The 19,504-nt window shown below is 38.2% G+C and overlaps 1 protein-coding gene across 3 annotated transcripts in view; it reads left to right on the top strand.

Moving 5' to 3' along the window:
• ANK3 (ankyrin 3) overlaps positions 1-19,504 on the top strand; it is a 556,820-nt gene that overhangs the window by 317,865 nt on the left and 219,451 nt on the right. For all 3 annotated transcript variants that reach the window (XM_055274392.2, XM_055274391.2, XM_055274393.2), the window contains exons 5-7: positions 744-842; positions 6,953-7,138; positions 9,018-9,116. In XM_055274392.2, coding sequence (XP_055130367.1) covers positions 744-842; positions 6,953-7,138; positions 9,018-9,116 — 384 coding nt within the window. The remainder of the gene's footprint in view (positions 1-743; positions 843-6,952; positions 7,139-9,017; positions 9,117-19,504) is intronic.

The following is a 19,504-nucleotide window of genomic DNA, read 5'->3' as shown; positions in this document are numbered from 1 at the left end:
ACACACACACACAAACTAAATATATGTGCATATGTATGTACGTATAATATGTATACATATATGTATTCTGAACATTAAACTACCTTTGCAAAAAATACAAAGAAAGGAGGCCTACAAAAAACAGACTATGAATTAGATTGAATCATACCATTATGCAAATTGGCATTTCTTTTTTGCTCTGAAAGACCACATCTGTGGTGACTTTGAAGCTATTTGAAGCTATTTGAAAAGCTTTGAAGCTGTTTGAGATTAATATAAATTCCTCCCTGAACTAGTCGAAACTAGTTCAGATACTTTTGTGTGAAAATATTACATGTTTATTTAAAACAGATAATTGATGCTTGGGAGCTACAATGACTAAATGTGTTTTTCTTCATATTCTCATAGCATCTAGTAAAATACTTACTCATGGTAGACTCTCAATAAGTGGTTGATGACTAAGTGAGTGTACTTATTTCTTTAAAGTGGGTAAATTGCTTTGAATTATACTTGGACTATTAACTATGAACTATTAACTATGATCTATACTCAAATTATGAATTATGAAATATAATTTTGAATTACACACATCAGGAATTTAGCTTAAGCTATGGTGCTTGGGCTTTCTAATAAATATATCTATATGAAAGTATTATTAAAGTTATTGTATGTGAGCACTTCTTGGAGCATAAATCATCAGTACCGTGGAAAAATAGATTGTCTCTGGAAAGCTGCAGACAAACATTTTTTTTCTTATTTTGCAGAATGGTTTCACGCCATTGTATATGGCAGCCCAGGAAAATCACCTGGAAGTTGTCAAGTTTCTTCTTGACAATGGTGCAAGCCAGAGCCTAGCCACAGAGGTAAGACACTGTTTTTTTTCCTGTGGGTAGTTTCACATATTTATAGGGCATTTTGAAAACCTGGAGTTGTGAATTTGTCCTACTAGTATTTCAATTGAAGTTTTATATTAATGTGTGGGTTCATAATTTTCATGAAATACATTACTATAAGTCTACTTTTAATTTTTAAAAATCTTCTGTTGCTTACTCTTTCTGCTCTTAAATGCCCAATTCTATGCTATAATTATGCTATTATTTTAATATTTAATGTGTTTGCCTGAGAATTATTTTCTATCTCTTACAATTTTGCCTTATAGGCAAAGGCAATCATTGTTTTGGAATAATTGATGTGAACTATCTTTTCAATAAAACATTACTTTTAAATTGTTTTTCCAAATTTAAGTTTACCTAATTATAATGATTGAATTTGTATATTTTTTAAGTTAACTAATTAGACTTAATTCATAGTTATAAATAAAAGTATTCCACTTTTTTGGGGGGGAGGGGGAACGGAGTCTTGCTTTGTCACCTAGGCTGGAATGCAAAGGCGTGATCTCAGCTCACTGCAACTTCTGCCACCTGGGTTCAAGCAATTATCCTGCCTTAGCCTCCTGAGTAGCTGGGATTACAGGTGCCCACCACCCACACCTGGCTAATTTTTGTGTTTTTAGTAGAGACGGGGTTTCACCATCTTGGCCAGGCTGGTCTTGAACTCCTGACCTCGTGATCCACCTGCCTCGGCCTCCCAAAGTGCTGGGATGACAGGTGTGAGCCACCACGCCCAGCCAAAACTATTACACATTTTTAAGTGTTAAATAGATGTGGTATTTGAAGAAAAAAATCTTTGCTGTCTAGAATAGAAGAATTATTTAAAAATAGAAAGTTATTTAGACCATTGGTACTGTCTTAGGTAATGTTGTTTATTTTTTAAACTAATCTGAATGGAAGACTGGAATCACTTAAGCATGTCACCAGAAATCTATTGCTAATAATAAAGGATCAATATTTGAGTATTTTTTATTTCTAACAAAACAGTGAATTAGGGCAGATGCAGGGTTATCTCTATTATAAACCACTACTCTTGCTTGCATGCTGATGTGCTTCCTGAATGGCACAGAAAAGATGGCAATAGAGACACTGCATCTAATCTCACTTAGTTTTTGAGATTATGCCTTCTAGGGAAACCACTAAATAAATTAAGAGATAGCGCACACAAAAGATACACAAACAAACATAAATATATGAAAAATTATCATCCTCATTTATAGTCAAATACTAATTTATTAGTCAGATAAAAAATAAGATCTCATCTTTTGCCCATGAGACTAAAAACAAAAATTTGATGGGGAGAGGAAATCAGAACTTTCCTACAATACTGGTGAAATTGATTGTTGGTTACAACACTTTTACAGAAGATTTGGCAGTAACTATCAAAAAACTAGTATTTACAAGCCTTTTTACTTAGCAGCTCCACTTCTAAAAAGTTATATTATAGAAATGTTAGATATATCAAATATATATTATAGATATATTTGCATTAGGATGCAAAAATAGTATACAAGGATGTTTGTCAACACAATTAATAATAGCAATTTTTAAAAATCAGAAAGAATCTAAATTTACACCAATAAGAATCCTGTTTATTCAGAACTATTTGGCTTTGAAAGAAACAAAAAAGAAACCTGTTAGTAAATGTTCATATATTTAGACAATAACATGCTGTTAGCACTGTTAAAAATGAGACAAGGCTCTATGTACTGATATAGGAAAATGTCCATAGTAGATTGTTACCAGTGGTTTGCCCTGAGAATTCGGAGGGAGCCTTTGTACCCATCCGTACTGTTGGGGATTTTTATACCCATTTTGTTATTTTATACCCATCAGTACTTTGGGGAATTTTTATCATGAGAATATACTATTATTTTAATAGTATTCTTAAAGCTAGTTAGGAAATAACTACTGGTTGATACCAAAACAACAAACATTTAGCAGGGTGCAAGGGCGCACACCAGTAGTCCCAGCCCCTCAGGAGGTAAAGACAGGATGCACTTGAGCCTAGAAGTTTGAGGATGTAGTGGTCTGTGGTTGCACCTGTGAGTAGTCGCTACACTCCAGCCTGGGCAACAGTGATACCCTGTCTCTAAACAAACAAAAAAGAACAAACATTTACTAGGCAGAGAGCGGTGCCTCTCTTCACACTCAAGAGTAGCTATTCTAAGCACAGTACGATACACACATTGTGTCCTAGTGGACAGGGGAAATAGAGACAGGCAGAGACTGTTGGTTAAGAGAAAACCCATCCCATTTTTGGATGGAAATATTAAGTACTGTAAATAACCTAATGAAAGTGATTCCATAGCTTTCTTTGTGAAGATGGTGTAGTACTCTTTTTTTCACTGTGATGTACAGATCACTAAGTATCTCTCCTTTAGAAGCAAACATAACCCCAATTTACTGCTAATAGATTTGAATTAGATTGTAAACCAATTACCAGTAACTCTCAGAGCTCTCCAGGACTTTTTTAAGTTTTCAAGGCCCAAAAAGAAGCCCTACAGCTAACTTAAAGAAAAATAGTACGTGAGATCTTCAAATCACTACTTCAGTCTTTTGGCAAAGGATATATATTTTTAAAGTTTTTACTTTTTTACATGGATTTAATTTCATATTATTTTTGTAGTTTTAAGGGAAAAAACAAGAAATATTGTGTCTAGTAAGTCACGTTCATGTCTTCAGGGAGATTGCTGTTATATTGCTATATAAATAACATCTAATTACCTAGAGATGTTTGAGCCTTTGAATTTTTTCTCTTCTTTTGGATTATTGGTATTGGAGAATAAGAACAACAGGAAATAAGACATTTTATTCAAATGATATTCTAATTACTGTATTGCTCTCTCATTAGCAATAATATTGGTGTCATTTATAGAGAAGTCTGTATTTACAGAACAAACAGTAGGGGGCAATTAAAGGATCCTTTAAATAGCAAGTTTTTAATAGAATCTTTAATTCACTATATGATGGGATATTGCCAAATTCTTTCAAATGTATTTTTTTCAGTAAGCCTGGCACACTTCAAATCTTGTATATATGTAGCAAGACTTCAGTATAATTGTGGTTTTTAAAATGTTTTTATATTACTGTGTACTGCATCTCATATCTTTTCTATATACATGTAATCTTCCTTTTGCTAATTACGATTCTGAAGCATGCAGTATATTTGTTTGTGCGTTTATTCCACGAGTAATTATCAAGCACCTATTATGTTTCAGACGCTTCACAAGGTACTGGATATCCTTGAGCAACCAGGGGATGGATCTTTTTTCCAGTAGCCTCTATCACATTTCCTTTCTGCTCATTTTTCTCTTAAGAATAACTGCACAAAGCAAACCACACCATTTAAACTCGGTTTTGAAACAAAATCTGGAGCTGCTAATTTTAGCTATTAACACCTTAGAGCTGGTATCTTTGTGTCTTTAATTGGCTTATGCAGGAAACATATTCTTGTCACTGCTAATCGGCTCAGTTGCAGTTTATTTTCTGGTATAAAGTAGTTTCCTTTATGTATAGGTCCTGTGAATTTTAAAATTCACATCAGTGGAAAGGTAGCCATTTTCTTTGGATTCAGAACAGAAGTGGACTGTCATTTTTACCCCTTAGCTTTTGTTCAGGTTTTTTAAGTGAGATGCAAAATTAAATCTTAAAACACAATTTTCCTTTTGCCACACTCTTATTTAAACAATGCATATTTCTTTTTTTTTTGCAAAAGTAATACATTACATAAATGAGAAAGTACAATAAGAAGCAAGAAATCTCTGTTAATTTTCCCTAGAGATAACATTTTACCCGATTGCTTGCATGTGTACACATTAGATACATGTATGTATCTTTATGAAAATGAAAATATATATTAACATTGACATGTAGACCACTTTTCTTGTTATATCCTAAAGTTCCTGCCTTTAAGTGTAAACCTATGATATTGTTTTTGTGATATCTTGGATGTATCTAGCCTTTCCCTGCTTTTTATCTTTCTTAAGGCTTCGGGGAATAACCTTCTAGTTGTTTTGGTTATGTTATTGTTTTCCTTTTTCCTGCTGTCTTCGGTAGTAAAGTTAAAAGAAACAGGTGGCATTTAAGCCAGATCTTGAAGAATGGAGGGTAGAGGGGATTTATATACATAGAGAAAAGAAGAGGGCATTTCAGGCTGGGGGGGAATAGCATAAGTACAGGTGTCAGAGGAGAATTAAGTCTGTACCTGCATAATCAGTACAGACAATGGCAGAAAGGATTTTATAGGGGACAATATTGAGCAATAATGTCCCTTAAGTGCTTTGAGTCAATGTTTTGCACATCCTGGGTATAAGTGTGCTGATTTGCATTCAATCAAATGAATTATGAGAGCCTTTCTCCATAGGCTAGCAAGGGAAGGAATGTTGAAAGGGATGTTTTAGGAAGACCTTGGTGCATATGTGCTTCTATGTGTTTTCCAAATGCTTTTCTTTACTACATGACTACAGAAATAAAATATCATGACCCAAATAAAATAATAAGTAACTTGCATGCCAGTTCTCTAGTTAAAAAAAAAAATGCCCTTTTGAGTATATAATAATGAAACCATTGCAGACTTATAATTTGTGAGCCAGTCCTAGGATTTTCTACCCTGTGCTTTTTTTTCTACATTCAGCAAATCTAGGTAATCCACAAGTTAATTTAACTGCAGTGAAATCTGTAGCTGTGTCCCCTTTATCAACTCCCAGGGCAACACAAAGGGAAGATTCAAAATGTATAGAGTATGTATGTGTGTACTTATGTCTGAACTTATTCTAAAGTCATGTTTTACTCAAATTCATAGAAGCAGAGAGGAACATGGTGGTTACCAGAGGCTAGGAACTGGGAGTAATGGGGAGACAGGAGGTAATGGTCAATGAGGAGGGATAAGTTTTTGTTTTTATTTTGCTGTTTATGAAATTTATTGCACAACTTGATTAACAGAGTTAGTAATAATGTACATATCAAAATTGCTAAGAGCATAAAGTTCAAATGTTCTCACCACAAGAAAATAAGTACGGTAATGAAGATGTTACTTAGCTGGATTTGTCCCCATTGTATTTATAAATCATAATATCACTTGTACCCCTATAAATATTTATAATTTTTAATTTAAAATAAAATTTAAAAAGAAAAAAGACAATAACCAGAACAAATGTATAAAGTCATGTTTTGCATGATCTTTGTGTTGTCTTCTCTCATTGGTCACAGAAGCCAAGAGTCTTTCTCTTAGCTCTAGAGACCTTAGTCTCCACAGATCTTTCATAAAGCAACAATGAGTACAGTTCATGAATTCACCTATCCTGACAGCACCAGGAATATGCAAGGCAACAGGGCACAGTAACGAACCAGACAGGCATACATCTCAGTTTTCAAAAATCCGTAGAAATATTTACATCTTATTTAAATGAGCTCCTTTGAAAACTTTGCCTGGATTTAGCCTGAGTTTTTTTTTTCTTTTTTTTTTTTTTTAAGACAGAGTCTTGCTCTGTCACACAGGTGCAATGGCATGATCTTGGCTCACTGCAGTCTCTGCCTCCTGGATTCAAGCTATTCTCCTGTCTCGGCCTCCCAAATAGCTGGGACTACAGGCATCCACCACCCCCAGCCAATTTTTGTATTTTCAGTGTAGACGGGGTTTCACCATGTTGATCATACTGGTCTCGAACTCCTGACCTCTGGCGATCCGGCCGTCTCTGCCTCCCAAAGTGCTGAGATTACAGGCGTGAGCCACCGCACCTGGCCCTGAGATTATTTTATGAATATTGATATTATACCAACTTTTGTATGTAGTATTTTTGTGCATTTTCAATATTTTCCCAATTAATGTATATTAATTTTTAATGGAAAAGAAAACCAAAACCCATGAACTTATTACAAATTTCTTAGTGCTTTTTACTTTGTATAGATAAATATTTTTTGAAAATATCTTTTCACATTTCTGTCCATTCGAATATGTTGTTAGTTTTAATAACCCCAAACAAAAATTGATGCTTGGTCACTTGGTTGCCTTCTTATTTGTTAATTTAATAAAAAAGAAAATATTCATTGGAGCCCATCTTGACCCATCCATTTATTTGCAGGATGGCTTCACACCATTGGCAGTGGCTTTGCAACAAGGTCATGACCAAGTCGTTTCGCTCCTGCTAGAGAATGACACCAAAGGAAAAGTGCGTCTCCCAGCTCTTCATATCGCGGCCCGAAAAGACGACACGAAAGCCGCCGCCCTGCTGCTGCAGAATGACAACAATGCAGATGTGGAATCAAAGGTGAGGCACGAGGGACACGGGCCTGTCATGCAACTCTCCAGTGTTAGACACACAACCTTTAAGAGCACCCGGTCTCCTTCTTGGCAAGCTTATGCCATGCCTTTAACTTCATTGAAGGGAGGAACAAAGTGTGTCTGAGCTAGCCACTGAAGGCACAGCCTCCCTTCACATGAGAAGCTGGGGGATGAGGGGAATGCGGCCCTATGCGTGCTAAAAGGGAGGCCACCTCAAAAGAAATCAATTTCTATGCAGTGATCATTTCTTTCCTTTGAATATAGTTTTGGAATATATTCAACATTTCAGCTCAAACATCAGGGTGAAAAATTACAAAATGCTAAAGACAGTGTACACAAACAAACCTCTGGTTGATATCCAAGATGACAGGCCAGGCACTGAGCATAGATCAGCTGCGGAGAGCATGCCAGCAGCAAGAGAGCTGCAGCCAAAAATTCCCATCGTCTTGACATGTGGTACCTGAAAGTCTCTGTGATGGAAATGTGGCATTTGGACTAGGCCGTTGCGTGGTCCATCATTCAGTCTAGCTTTCTTTCTGTGCCTATTGTGCTTTCATCAGAGCTTCCATCCTCATTACTTAGCTGTCATGAGCTTTCTGCAATCCATATCACCAATAGTGAACTAACCGTTCATTTTTTCCTCCTCTTTGCTTCCAAATGTGTTAACCTAGATGGTGGTGAATAGAACAACAGAGGTATATATATATATATGCATATACGTGTAGTCTATATCTGCATCATCATTTTCCCATGACTTAGTGCTGCTGCCTCATGTCTCTCCCTTCTTCTTTGCATCGCCTTCTGTAGGCTAGATACCTGCTTTATCCCCAATCCCTCCTCTCCCCAAAGGAGCATGTGCCAGATAAGATAGCAGTAGTTTGATTACCAGGGCTTTCTGCAGCTGAACCTGGTGTTTGAAAGAGATGAGGAATCCTTGACTCTTAAGGGTATTGCAATAGAGCTGTGTGAGATGAAGAGTCTGGACACTTTAGATGTTTATCAGCTATATGTAAAGCTGCAGACAACCCTGTCATTCTACTCATCCAGGACTCGTTTTTTAGGGTTGTGCATGACACTTACCCTCTGTGGTGTCAGCAAAAGGAAAGGTATTTCAGAATGGTGTCAATGTGACCCACCCTTCTACAAGACTCAGTGAGATAGCTAGCATGGCTAAGATGCTTGCTAACAAATTAGAAATGCATCTAGTTCCTATAAGGTTTCAATCTTTGGGGACTAAGTGAATCGCTGCATGTTTTAGCATTTTTTAAGGAAGTAAAATGACCTTGGTATAAACAATCCAAAAACATGTGTTATTTAATAGGCACTGGATAACAAAGAGATTAACTTGTGGATTCTTCATGGAATACAATTGCCCATTATATAAAACCAATTTTGTGGTAGTACCTCTTCCCCCCAAAATTGCTTTTGTCATTAAAATTGGCGTTTACTGTTGGTTAATTTGAATCTATATCAAAGATATAAACTAATTGAATTTTGAGTTTCAATGCACAATTCTATCATCAGTAATAAAACAGCGGCACTAATCAAGCTATCAGCTATAAAGATTTTTCTCATCTCTATCTTAATTTCTTGAAATGTTGGCTTTTATATAGTTCTGTTATTGGATTACTAAAATTGCTCAGTCTCCACCCTTGGTTCCTCCCTGGCTATTCTTCTGCCTGTAAGTTTGGGGTTTATTAGAAACCCTGTGAGCAATTGGCACTGATCGAAACCTAGTACAGAATGGAACATAGACCTCAGCATATTTTGCTTCCTCATTTTTATTTGGGCAGGGTTGTGATATTTGCCTGTCAGGCAGGGGGCTGGCAGGAATCAATTGAACGTCTGCTATGTTTTCTTTACAGAGTGGCTTCACTCCGCTCCACATAGCTGCTCACTATGGAAATATCAATGTAGCCACGTTGCTGTTAAACCGAGCGGCTGCTGTGGACTTCACCGCAAGGGTAAGAGCACAGCAATGTGTAATGCCTTTAAAGCATTTGAAACAATTTTATGCTCTCTTTCCTCAACATGAGGAGGTTGGGACAAATTGCCTCCAAGAGTCCTTCCAGTCGGTGAAGGCTATGATTTGTACTCATCCTAATGTATGTTCGTGATTTTATATAGGTGTGCCTGTTTCCTAGCAGAAGAGGTAAACCAAGATCAGGAATGCTAGCTGGGATGGATGATAAATAAATATATAAATGCATATATAGAACATGCGATTCAAGGAATCGTGGCTGGGGACAACAAATAGTTCCCTATGTTAAAATTTCTGAAACCCTTAGAAATTGGTCAGATGGCACTCAGTGCTCTAGAGATCAGAGTCTTGACCTTACAATGGGAATGTCCTGGAATACCTGGGTGAGGCCTAAACTACAGAACCCAAATAATGAGACCATCTTTTGCCTTTATCTTCTGTCCCCTACAAACTTTCATAGTGAGTAACAAGGTTGTGTAACCTGAATAAGCTCATATCCATTGAAGAAAGGAATTACAATGTCATATGGCCCACTGCACAGCAGGTTGGACATCCAAACAGAGTAACACTGCTCTCAATTTAAGAACTGGTGTTCAGCTTGACCATCAGAAACACTGTCGGAAGTACAAGTGAAGCTGGAGGCAGGATGAAGTAGTGGCTGAAATCCTGGACTCTGAGACTCCTTAGGTTCAAATTTTGGCTTTCACTTTTTTCCCTGTGTCTGTCAGTTTCCTCATTTATAAGATGAGATAATATGAATTATGAAATTAAATAAACAATTCTAAAACATCACCTCTCCCTCACTGCGTCACTGTGAAAATTAAAAGAGATAGCATATGTAAATCACTCAGCCGGTGCCTGATGTAGTATCATCACTAACAGCAGCGGCAGTAGTGTATTAGTCTGTTTTCACATTGCTATAAAGAGGTATCTGAGATTAGGTAATTCATAAACAATAGAGGTTCAGTTGGCTCCTGGTTCTGCGGGCTGTACAGGAAGCATGATATTGGCATCAGCTCGGCTCCTGGGGAGGCTTCAGGAAACTTAAGAATAATGGCAGGAGGCGAAGCAGGGACAGACACATCACATGGCCAGAGCAGGAGCAAGAGAGCAAGAAGAGTGGTGCCGTACACTTTTAAATGACCAGGTCTCATGAGAACTCCCTCACTATCACGAGAACAGCACCAAGTGGGTGGTGCTAAACCATTCATGAGAAGTCCTTCCCCATTATCCAATCACCTCCCACGAGGCTGCACCTCCAACACGGGGCACTACGTTTCAACATGAGATTTGGGTGGGGACATACATCTACACTATATCAGATCACTGTAACACAAGCAGCACTGTTATTTTGAAAGTAGCATTTGAAGTCTTATTTTTTGCTGAACGCTCACTTCTTAGAAGAGAAATGGAACTAGATTAGATAGGGAAGTAGAGTATAATGCCAGCAACAGCAGTACAGTGGTCGTTGCATCAGCAGTAAAAATAATATCATTTCTGAAGTCGTTCCTGACTGTAAGATGCCAGGCTATGCATTTTATCTCATGCATACTAATATAAGGAAAGGTATAGTTTATCCTTATTTTACAGAAGAAGAAACCTAGGTTTAGAGATAAGAAGTAGCTGCTTTAGGATCACAGTGCTAGCAGGTTGGAAGAGGCAGGATTTCAGCCCCAAAGCTCTTAACCACTATTCTCTCCCCTAGGTAACTTAAAGGGGTTTATTTTACTTTTCCCCTTATAATTTGTTAGTTCTATAAAAATTAATAAGGGCTGAGATTGTACTAATAGAAAAGCTATTTCCTATCCTGTTGTCATGAGCTTGCTGAAAGCCTTCATCAGTTTAAATGACTGGAGAGCGTCAGTCAATTTTATTCACAGTTTTTCTTATTGCGTTAACTACATCCTTGATGTGGCAGATCCAAGGCCTAGTTTGACACTTTGAAGGACGAAGTTAAGCCCTTCTTTAAGTCAAGTATAAACAGGGTATGTCAGTGTTGAAGCTGAAGTTCATTTCAAGATGCATTCTTCTGGTTTTATTTCTGTAATTCATAGCGTAATAAAACCTTATTAAGTTACATCTTCTAATTAGGACATTTGGAAAATTTATGTCAGGGTAGTGTTTGAAGTTTGTCTTTGTGCCTTTGTTCAGAAATTTCCTGATGTTGCTGAAAACGAGGATTAGAGAAATGTTTAAGCAATTTAAGAGGACATATTACAGTATTTTCAGACTTTTCCAAGTGATTCTAAAGTGTTCATTTGCATTAAAACAATGACTGTGGTAATTACAAAAGATGCTTATTTATTGATTAAAAATCAGTGGAGACATCAGACCCACGTTGTTAACCTTCCTGAGTTACCATATACGATTTAAAGTACTTACACTGTGCTTTTGTTTAAAATATGTTAAAATTCAGACTTTTCACCGATTCAGAAATGCATTTTTCCCAGTCTTTCCTAATTAATGATGTCTAATAGCATTTTGAGCTGAAGGCTGTGGTGGAATTTGATTTTATTTAATAGGAGGCTTGGGCTGTTGCGTATTCCCAAACGAGCTATGCTTCTCTCTGCAGTGGGTGATTGATGACTGGCTTTAGGGTACCTGAGAACTCTTTTTAAAGAGCTTAAACTGAGGCAACTGCCAGCTGCCTCAAGCAATCCATTTTAGGTCCCAAATCTGTAGCAATTTTATTGTATAATAATCTAGCATCTCCACTATCGTATTACAGAGGCTTCTCCCTTCCCAGCTTCCATGGGGTCTTTCTAGGTCATAGTTCTCTCAAGAAGGTAACAGAAATAGCAGGTGAAAGCAAGAGGCCCCTGAATGCAGACAGGATCAAATTCTATCCAGTCAGAGCAATAAAGGGAGCATCATTAAGCCTCATTTGCTAAGAATTGGCTGCAAATTGTAACCATAAATCATATGCTTCAGAGCCAGGTTTGGAGAGAGGTATTGATGAGGTGGTTAGAAGCAGATTAAAAAACACCAGCAACCTTTGTCTTGGGGGGCTGCAATTTCTGTTTGCTGCCTGTGACAAAATACAGTAGAGAGTGGAAGATTTAAATCAGTGAAGAAAGAAGTATGACAGATAAAGTCTTGCAGTTCTTGATAGCACTGTAAACTGAGGGAATGTCCCAGAGAGTGACCACCTGCTAGCAAAGAGAGCTGGGGAAGAGGAAGAATGACGACACTTCTGGAATCTTTCCTGCATGCAATAGATGTTCATTTCCAAAGCAGATAATAGGCAGAAACAAATGCGATGTGACTGAAGGGAGTGCACAATAGAAGGAATTGCTTTCTGTGTTCATTTGTAGTGCCAACTAATTTATGCAGCAGTAAAGCAGGTCCCAGTCAGTGGTGAATGTATACTTCTGAGTAGCAGCTCTGGTAACTGATTTATGGCATACTTAACTGTTTCAATAACACCTTTCCTTCAATTTTTATTATGATGTTTGCATTGTAATTTTACTGTGTATATGTAAGATATCCTGTCTGACATCGTCAATATTTCCTTTTGGATTATCCTTGGAGATCTATTCAGGCTCATGGGTCTGCTGCAGAGAGTTAATGCAGTAGCTACTGAATGCTGCAATGCAGCGTCAGCATTCTTCATTCTTTGAACTGAGTCTGCTGAGATGGCACTGACACTGTCTGAATTTATGCATGACCCTTGCTCTCTTTGCAAATCATTCTAGCTCTCTTGGGAAAGAGAATGTAACTAAAACATACCAGAGCTACTACTGATTGTCATTTCAGTAAGGAGCATTTGTGCACTAGAGTAACAAAAGGCCAAATTATATTATGTGGTTGCCTACAAAGTTCCCTTTATTGATTGAAGAAGATGGATTAATACTTTGCTGGCTGAATTTTTTCATCAAATATAATGGACCACCTAATCTAATCTTCACTCTTGTCATTGGCCTTTCTCTTGTAAATTATTATTCAACTTCCCATTTTGAGAAGATAATTGAATAAAGCATTCTTCTATTAGTCTTGCCATTTAGCACTTTTTGTTTTCATATCTGAAAGGATTAGGGATTTATGTGTTTGGATTCTTTACCTCATTTGTTTCCAAAAAGATTTCAGGTGGTTTACAGATTAAAATATACAGATGTGAAGGGCGGAACCAAAAAAGTAAATGTTACCAAGCAGCAAGAATGAGCCAGTAAATACGATGGAAAATAAATATATGCCTTAAAATCTTTGATATATATAGTGGAAAGGGAAGCATGGATAATAGAGTTTTCACTTTTGACAACTGAAATCCTGTAGTTACCTGTAGAGACAATTTTTGTGTCAAATAACTCAAACATTATTTTTATCATATGAGTCCTTAAGAACAGAGAATTACATAGTTGCAATATCTTTAATTCCTATACGTCAAAAGGCTCACTTCTACTTCCTACTGCCTATGACTGCTATATCTCCATCTGTGAAGGCACCTTGCGCAGAGAAGATGAGAGACTGTGGCCTAGCTACTTAGCTTTATGATGTTCTAGTTGTATAGGAAGGAACTTGGCACGTATGGCACAGATCAATGACTGGTTAACATGTCCATTGGGCTGCCTTTTTCAAATATTAGGTATTTTATACAAGGTTTTGATAGGTATCGGACCACATTCAGAACCCTACTAAATCATACAGAAGTTTACTTTATTTAAGATATTTTAATGTTTGGATAAAATGAGAGTAATGTTTTTAGATACTTGAGCTACTAAGCCTGTGAGTGGAAAAATAAAAGTATTAGACTTCTGCACTTATATACTGTTGGTAGGAACGTAAATTAGTTCAGCCACAAATTGGAAAGCAGTTTGGAGATTTCTCAAAGAACTTAAACTACCATTCAACCCAGAAATCCCATTACTGGGTATGTATTCAGAAGAAAATAAATTGTCTTACCAAAAAGATACGTGTTCACGTGTTCATTGAAGCACTGTTTATGATAGCAAAGACACAGAATCAACGTAGGTGCCCATCAACAGTGGACTGGATAAAGAAAATATGGTACATATACACTATGGAGTACCACACAGCCATGAAAAAGGAAAAAGTCATGTTTTTTGCAGCAACATGGATGCAGCTGGAGGCCATTATCCCAAGCAAATTAATGCAGGAACAGAAAACCAAGTACCACGTGTTCTCATTTACTAGTGGGAGCTAAACATGGGGTACTCATGGACATAAAGATGACAACAATAGATACTGGGGACTACTGTTGTGGCAGAGTTGAAAAACTACCTATTGGGTACTATGCTCACAACCTAGGTGATGAGACCTTTCGTACACCAAACTTCAGTGTCATGCAATATACCCACGTGACAAACCTGCACATATGCCTCCTGAATATAAAGATAGAAATTATTTTTTTTAAAGAATTATGTTCTGTCCAAACCTGAGGCCAACATGGCTTAGCACATGCATGAGCAGAACAGTATCCATGGATGAGCATTATCTGGGGAATTTCTTTTCTAAATTCAATCCAATTTAGCAATATTTATAGAGCATCTACTATAAGCTGGACCTGAAGGTTCAGACTTGAGTTACCCACTCTACCATTAGTACTTATTACTAATGTGACAATACTTAGTACTTTATTAGTCCCTACTCTACCAATTTGTTCAGGCACCAAAGTGCCAAACCATATAATACAATTTCTCCCATAAGTCCTCAAAGCATAACTGCATCTAGGCTATAATGCTGAATGGGACTTTTCTAAAAACTCAGGAATTGATGAAAGGAGTTGAAAACAGAAAGGCAAAGCTGAAGGATAGGTCCTCCGTAACAGTGTCCCCAAAGACCACAGGCTGTGCTCCCTTCCTTGGAGTTCTTCTGGTGACCCCTCCTGAGCCCCTGGAGACCACTGTGTTGCAGAGTCTATCTCATTTCCCCCAAGTGGGAACCCCTTTACCAGATCTCTCCTAGCCAGAGTCCAGGCCTCTTAACCACCTCTGGGCCCCAGTGAGGAAGGAAACTGTTTTCTCTACACCTGGGCGATGTTACTTCAGTAGCCACTAACTTGGGGAACTAGCTTTGATTTAAATAAATTTTTTTTTATTCTCAAGAGCATTTCAAGTGCTCAATAACTAGTGGCTACTGTCTTATTAAGTGGCACAGATATGTCGCATGTCCATCATCACAGAAAGTTATTTTGAACAAAGCCATGTCACCATCCATCTTAGGCCTTCCTTCCCTTCAATGTCATAACGATATGAAAATGCAACATTTCCCTCAAGGAAGATGGTTAGTCCCCGACCCCCTAGGTGAGGATCACAGCCTGTACTTCCACTCACATTAGGCTTCAAATATAATTTTATTTATCTGCTATTGGCCATTTTGCACACTCTATTTGCTATCTAAGCCCCTGGAAGGTTGAGATGCCCTAGTCATCATCTGTCTCTAGGTTTTCCTTTGGTCCCCATGTGCCTGGCTCTGTGCTAGTGACGTTAACATGAACTTAATTCTCTGAGTTTCAGTGGATGATTTGTTTTTGCTGCCTGATAGCCTTTTTTCTATCTACCTTCCTTGACATATTAATAGTCACCAAAATGTTCAGCTGCATTTCATTCAGCTGGAAGGCAATGAATGTAAAAACATCAACAATTCTGCCTGCTACAAAATAAGTGCTCAGTAAATGTCCATTCCCTTCTTTTCTTCTGCAGGTGAGATTTATAGTAATAATGATTTTTTAAGTTATAATTTATTATCCAGCTTCTTTATTAGGCATTTTACACTTATTGTCATAACAATCCTATGAGGGCTAAAGTAAAAATGTAATAAAATATAGCTCTCTCCCACATCCTGTTTTTCATCTCACATGCAGACTTTGAATTCCCCAAGAACAGACCTGTGTCATCTTACACACTTTGGAATCCCTGGAGTATAGCCCAGTACCTGGTGCTGGGAGGGACTCAGTATATATTTATTGAATTCAAAAATGAATGAATAAATCACTTCTTGGCCTTCCTGTCCACCACTCCTGGTCACCCAGCATCTATGCAAACCTGCTTTCCTCTCCCTAACCTATCAAAATTCCTGTTACTTCAACTTGAATCTCTCCTGGTCTGGGAGCTGCTTTCCAAACTAAAGTCAGCTGCATTAAGGGAAATGGAAAAATTCACAGGATACTAATAGAATTTTAGACCAGTGCACCAAACCTAAGTGCTGAATGTCAGAGGCAGAGGGACAAGTTTATATGAGCAGCAAGGAGACTTTGCGTTCAGCTCTGTAGATGGCCTTGGAAGTCAGGCCCAGGCTAATTGGGCTAAGCCTAGGCTAAAAGTCTATTGCCAAGCTTTGTTCAAAATTAAGAGTGTTTTAAGCAGGGCCTCAGGCTCTGGGCTGTGAAGGCCCAAAGTGACCACCAGAAGATGCTAGAAAGGACATCAGCTACTGGAGCATGGAGAAGAGGTGAGCCTGGCTCCAGTAGGAGTGTGGCAAACTCCTGATGGTTTGACAAGGGTGTAGGGCTTTTGGAGACTCTACTTTGGTTTGTGTAGTGATGCATTTGCAAACATATCTTTAAAATACAAATGGCCCTCCACATTCTTAGATTTCACATCCATGGTTTTAACCAACCATGGATGGAAGATATTTGGGGGAAAAAAAAAACATTAAAAAATAATACAACATAGAAAAAGAATACAAATTTTAAAATACAGTATAATAACTATTTACATGACTTTTACATTGTATTAGTCATTATAAATCGAGAGATCATTTAAAGTATACAGAGAGTGTGTGTAGGTTATGTGCAAATGCTGTTTTATATAAGGGACTTGAGCATCCACGGGTTTTGGCATCCTCAGGAGTCTTGTAACCAATCCCCACGGATACCATAGGATGACTGTATATTTTCCTCTCATCACACAAATCATGCTTTAAACAAAATACAATAAATCGCAAGTGAGAAAATAAAAACCACTTATAGCAGTCTTTTTTTTTAGCATTTGAATGTTTATCCCAACAGAGACCACACACACATACATTTCTTTTTTATTGGTACATATTTTTTAATAGGTTTATCTCCTAGTATAGGCTCAACAGCATTAAAGACAAAGACTTCTTTTCTTTCTTTTAAGGGTTATGTAAACCTCCTGAATGAAAATGGGGATTTGAGAGCCTTAGCAAAGGAATATGAGTTATGGGAAAGTAGCCATGTGTCTACTGCATTAAACATATTCTTGTTGCCATGGTGATATTAACATTTCAGGAGGAACAAAACCAGTAAGTTTTGGTAAGGTGGCAGAATGGAGGAGATGCATGTTTACATAGATTTGCTCTTATAATTATGCTGTGCAATCTCATTTCTGCCTTTGCCTGAATGCCACATCAAAGGAGAATCTCTTACATACATTTTTTAAAGAAGTATTTTTATCTGATATCCATTTATATATTTGAAATTCATTGACATCTTCCTGTGTGGAGTGGGGTCTATGTTCCTCACCTGAAGAGGTGCCATTTCTAAGTGACAGCGGAGTGAGGGGAGGAATACGTGCTGGACCCTGGACTCTTGTCTTGGCTGTATCATCGATCACCGATGTGGCCCAGGGCAAGTCCCTTCATCACCTGGCCTACAGTTATTTTAGCCAAATGAGAGAGACATCAGCCAACCCCAGGCCCTTGCCCTCTGCCCAACCACCTGTCTGACAGCAATGGAGACAGTCTTCAGCTTCCCTCCCCCTTTCACAATAGAGTACATATGGAACAGCGGCAAAGTAAACCACACTGTCAGACTGCAGGAGTCCCACACTAGCCTTGCGGCTTATCCTGGTGCTCTTGAGTAGGTTGTTTATGTTTCAGCCTAATCATCCATATGATGGGTCCAATGGTAGAACCTAATGCTATCATTGTGATTGTGACGATTGAATGAAATAATCCACAGAAATTGCTTAACACAGTGCCTGGCCCATTAGACATGGGCAAGGGCTCAAGACATGGTGGTGGTTGTCACTGCTTGCATCCAGGAGGGGACCCTGTCACTGCAAGGCACGTTTCCCTGTAAAGCATGACACATGTCAGGTCGATGGCACCAAGGTAGCTCTCTAAAGTACATCTAGAAGTAGTCAGGAATGTGGCCTCTCAGAATAAATTACGTTGTTTGCGGTGGTGTTTGTCAGTATGAGAAAGTCAGCCTTTAAGAAACCATTAATTAATGACATTGTTTGAGACAATAAAAAAGCCAACAAAAGAAATCATAGACATTTGAAGGTTTTTCACTTTTTCTCCTTGAATATGTGCCTTGCCGCCTGGGGTGCTGCTCAGAATTGTTGCTCTGAGAACATTTTTAAATGACCCGAAAAAATCCTATTTTGAAGTTGTGTGAAATAAAGTTCTATTAAGGTAGGAGTTGGCAAAGCTCACTTTATTCATTTGGACTTTAAAAGAGAATTATTCATTAGCTGTAGAATTTTTATTTCCCCCATTCAGTGAAAATAACACCTAGGGGCTGCCATGCCCCAGACTGATCCTCTGCTAAATGTTCCAGCACGTTGTCCACCCTCCCTGTCATCAGACAGTGCATTTGGATCTGCTCAGATGAATCCTGGTCCCCTCCTTGAGCACTGCAGTTCTTCCACGGCAGTGAAAAAAACATTGCTCTTCTTCCTCTGGTGGTTTGAAGAATATACAGAAAGGGCAAAGGGGTACCTAGAGTGTGGAGGTTAGGGTTCATAGAACTGAAGGACTGCACAGGTGTCAGCCCCTTTGGACACAGGCACGATCATTTACTGGCCCTCTTCCAAACTTAAGCAAGAAGTTCTAAGAAAATAAATTCAGATAGAAGATCAGCATGGACCAGATAATTGGTAGGAAAAAGTTGCAATGCTAGACTGTGATGGAAATATACAAATGGAGATCAGCTCCAAGAAAAGGAGGCTGAAGCCCAGATGCAGGTGTGAAATGAGACTGGAGATGAATTATGAGAGTCCAGCCCGGCGGGGAAGGGGCTCAGTGAATGCCAGTGGGCACTGGCCTTGATCCTGCAGGTAGAGGGAGTTACTTATTGCAGGTCTTTAAGTGGATACAATGATGGCAGTAGTGTTTAAGGTGAATTATGACACGTATGAAGGGGAAATCAGGAAACTGAAGTTACAAGCTGTGGCTGACTCCAGCCACAGAAAGAAAAGAACCGACAGGAGCAGCATGTTGCCCCCTAGTATGATGCACTTCTGCTTGCTGATGACCTCTGTGGAGTCTGGCCAGAGCCACTGGTTTTCAATGGAGGAAAAAGGAGCATCATCTGCCTTAAAAGATTTGGAAATTTGTAGAGGAATTTTTGGTTGTCACAGTAGTGGTTGGCATGTAATGGGAGAGAGCCAGGATGGCTTAGCATCCTTCAATGCATGGGTCAGTCTCACACAAATAACAGTGTCC

Source organism: Symphalangus syndactylus, chromosome 4 (genome assembly GCF_028878055.3).
Source record: "Symphalangus syndactylus isolate Jambi chromosome 4, NHGRI_mSymSyn1-v2.1_pri, whole genome shotgun sequence".
In the NCBI taxonomy this organism is placed as follows: Eukaryota; Metazoa; Chordata; class Mammalia; order Primates; family Hylobatidae; genus Symphalangus; species Symphalangus syndactylus.
The sequence above is the reverse complement of the archived record's forward strand: the minus strand, read 5'-3'. Positions and strand labels throughout refer to the sequence as shown.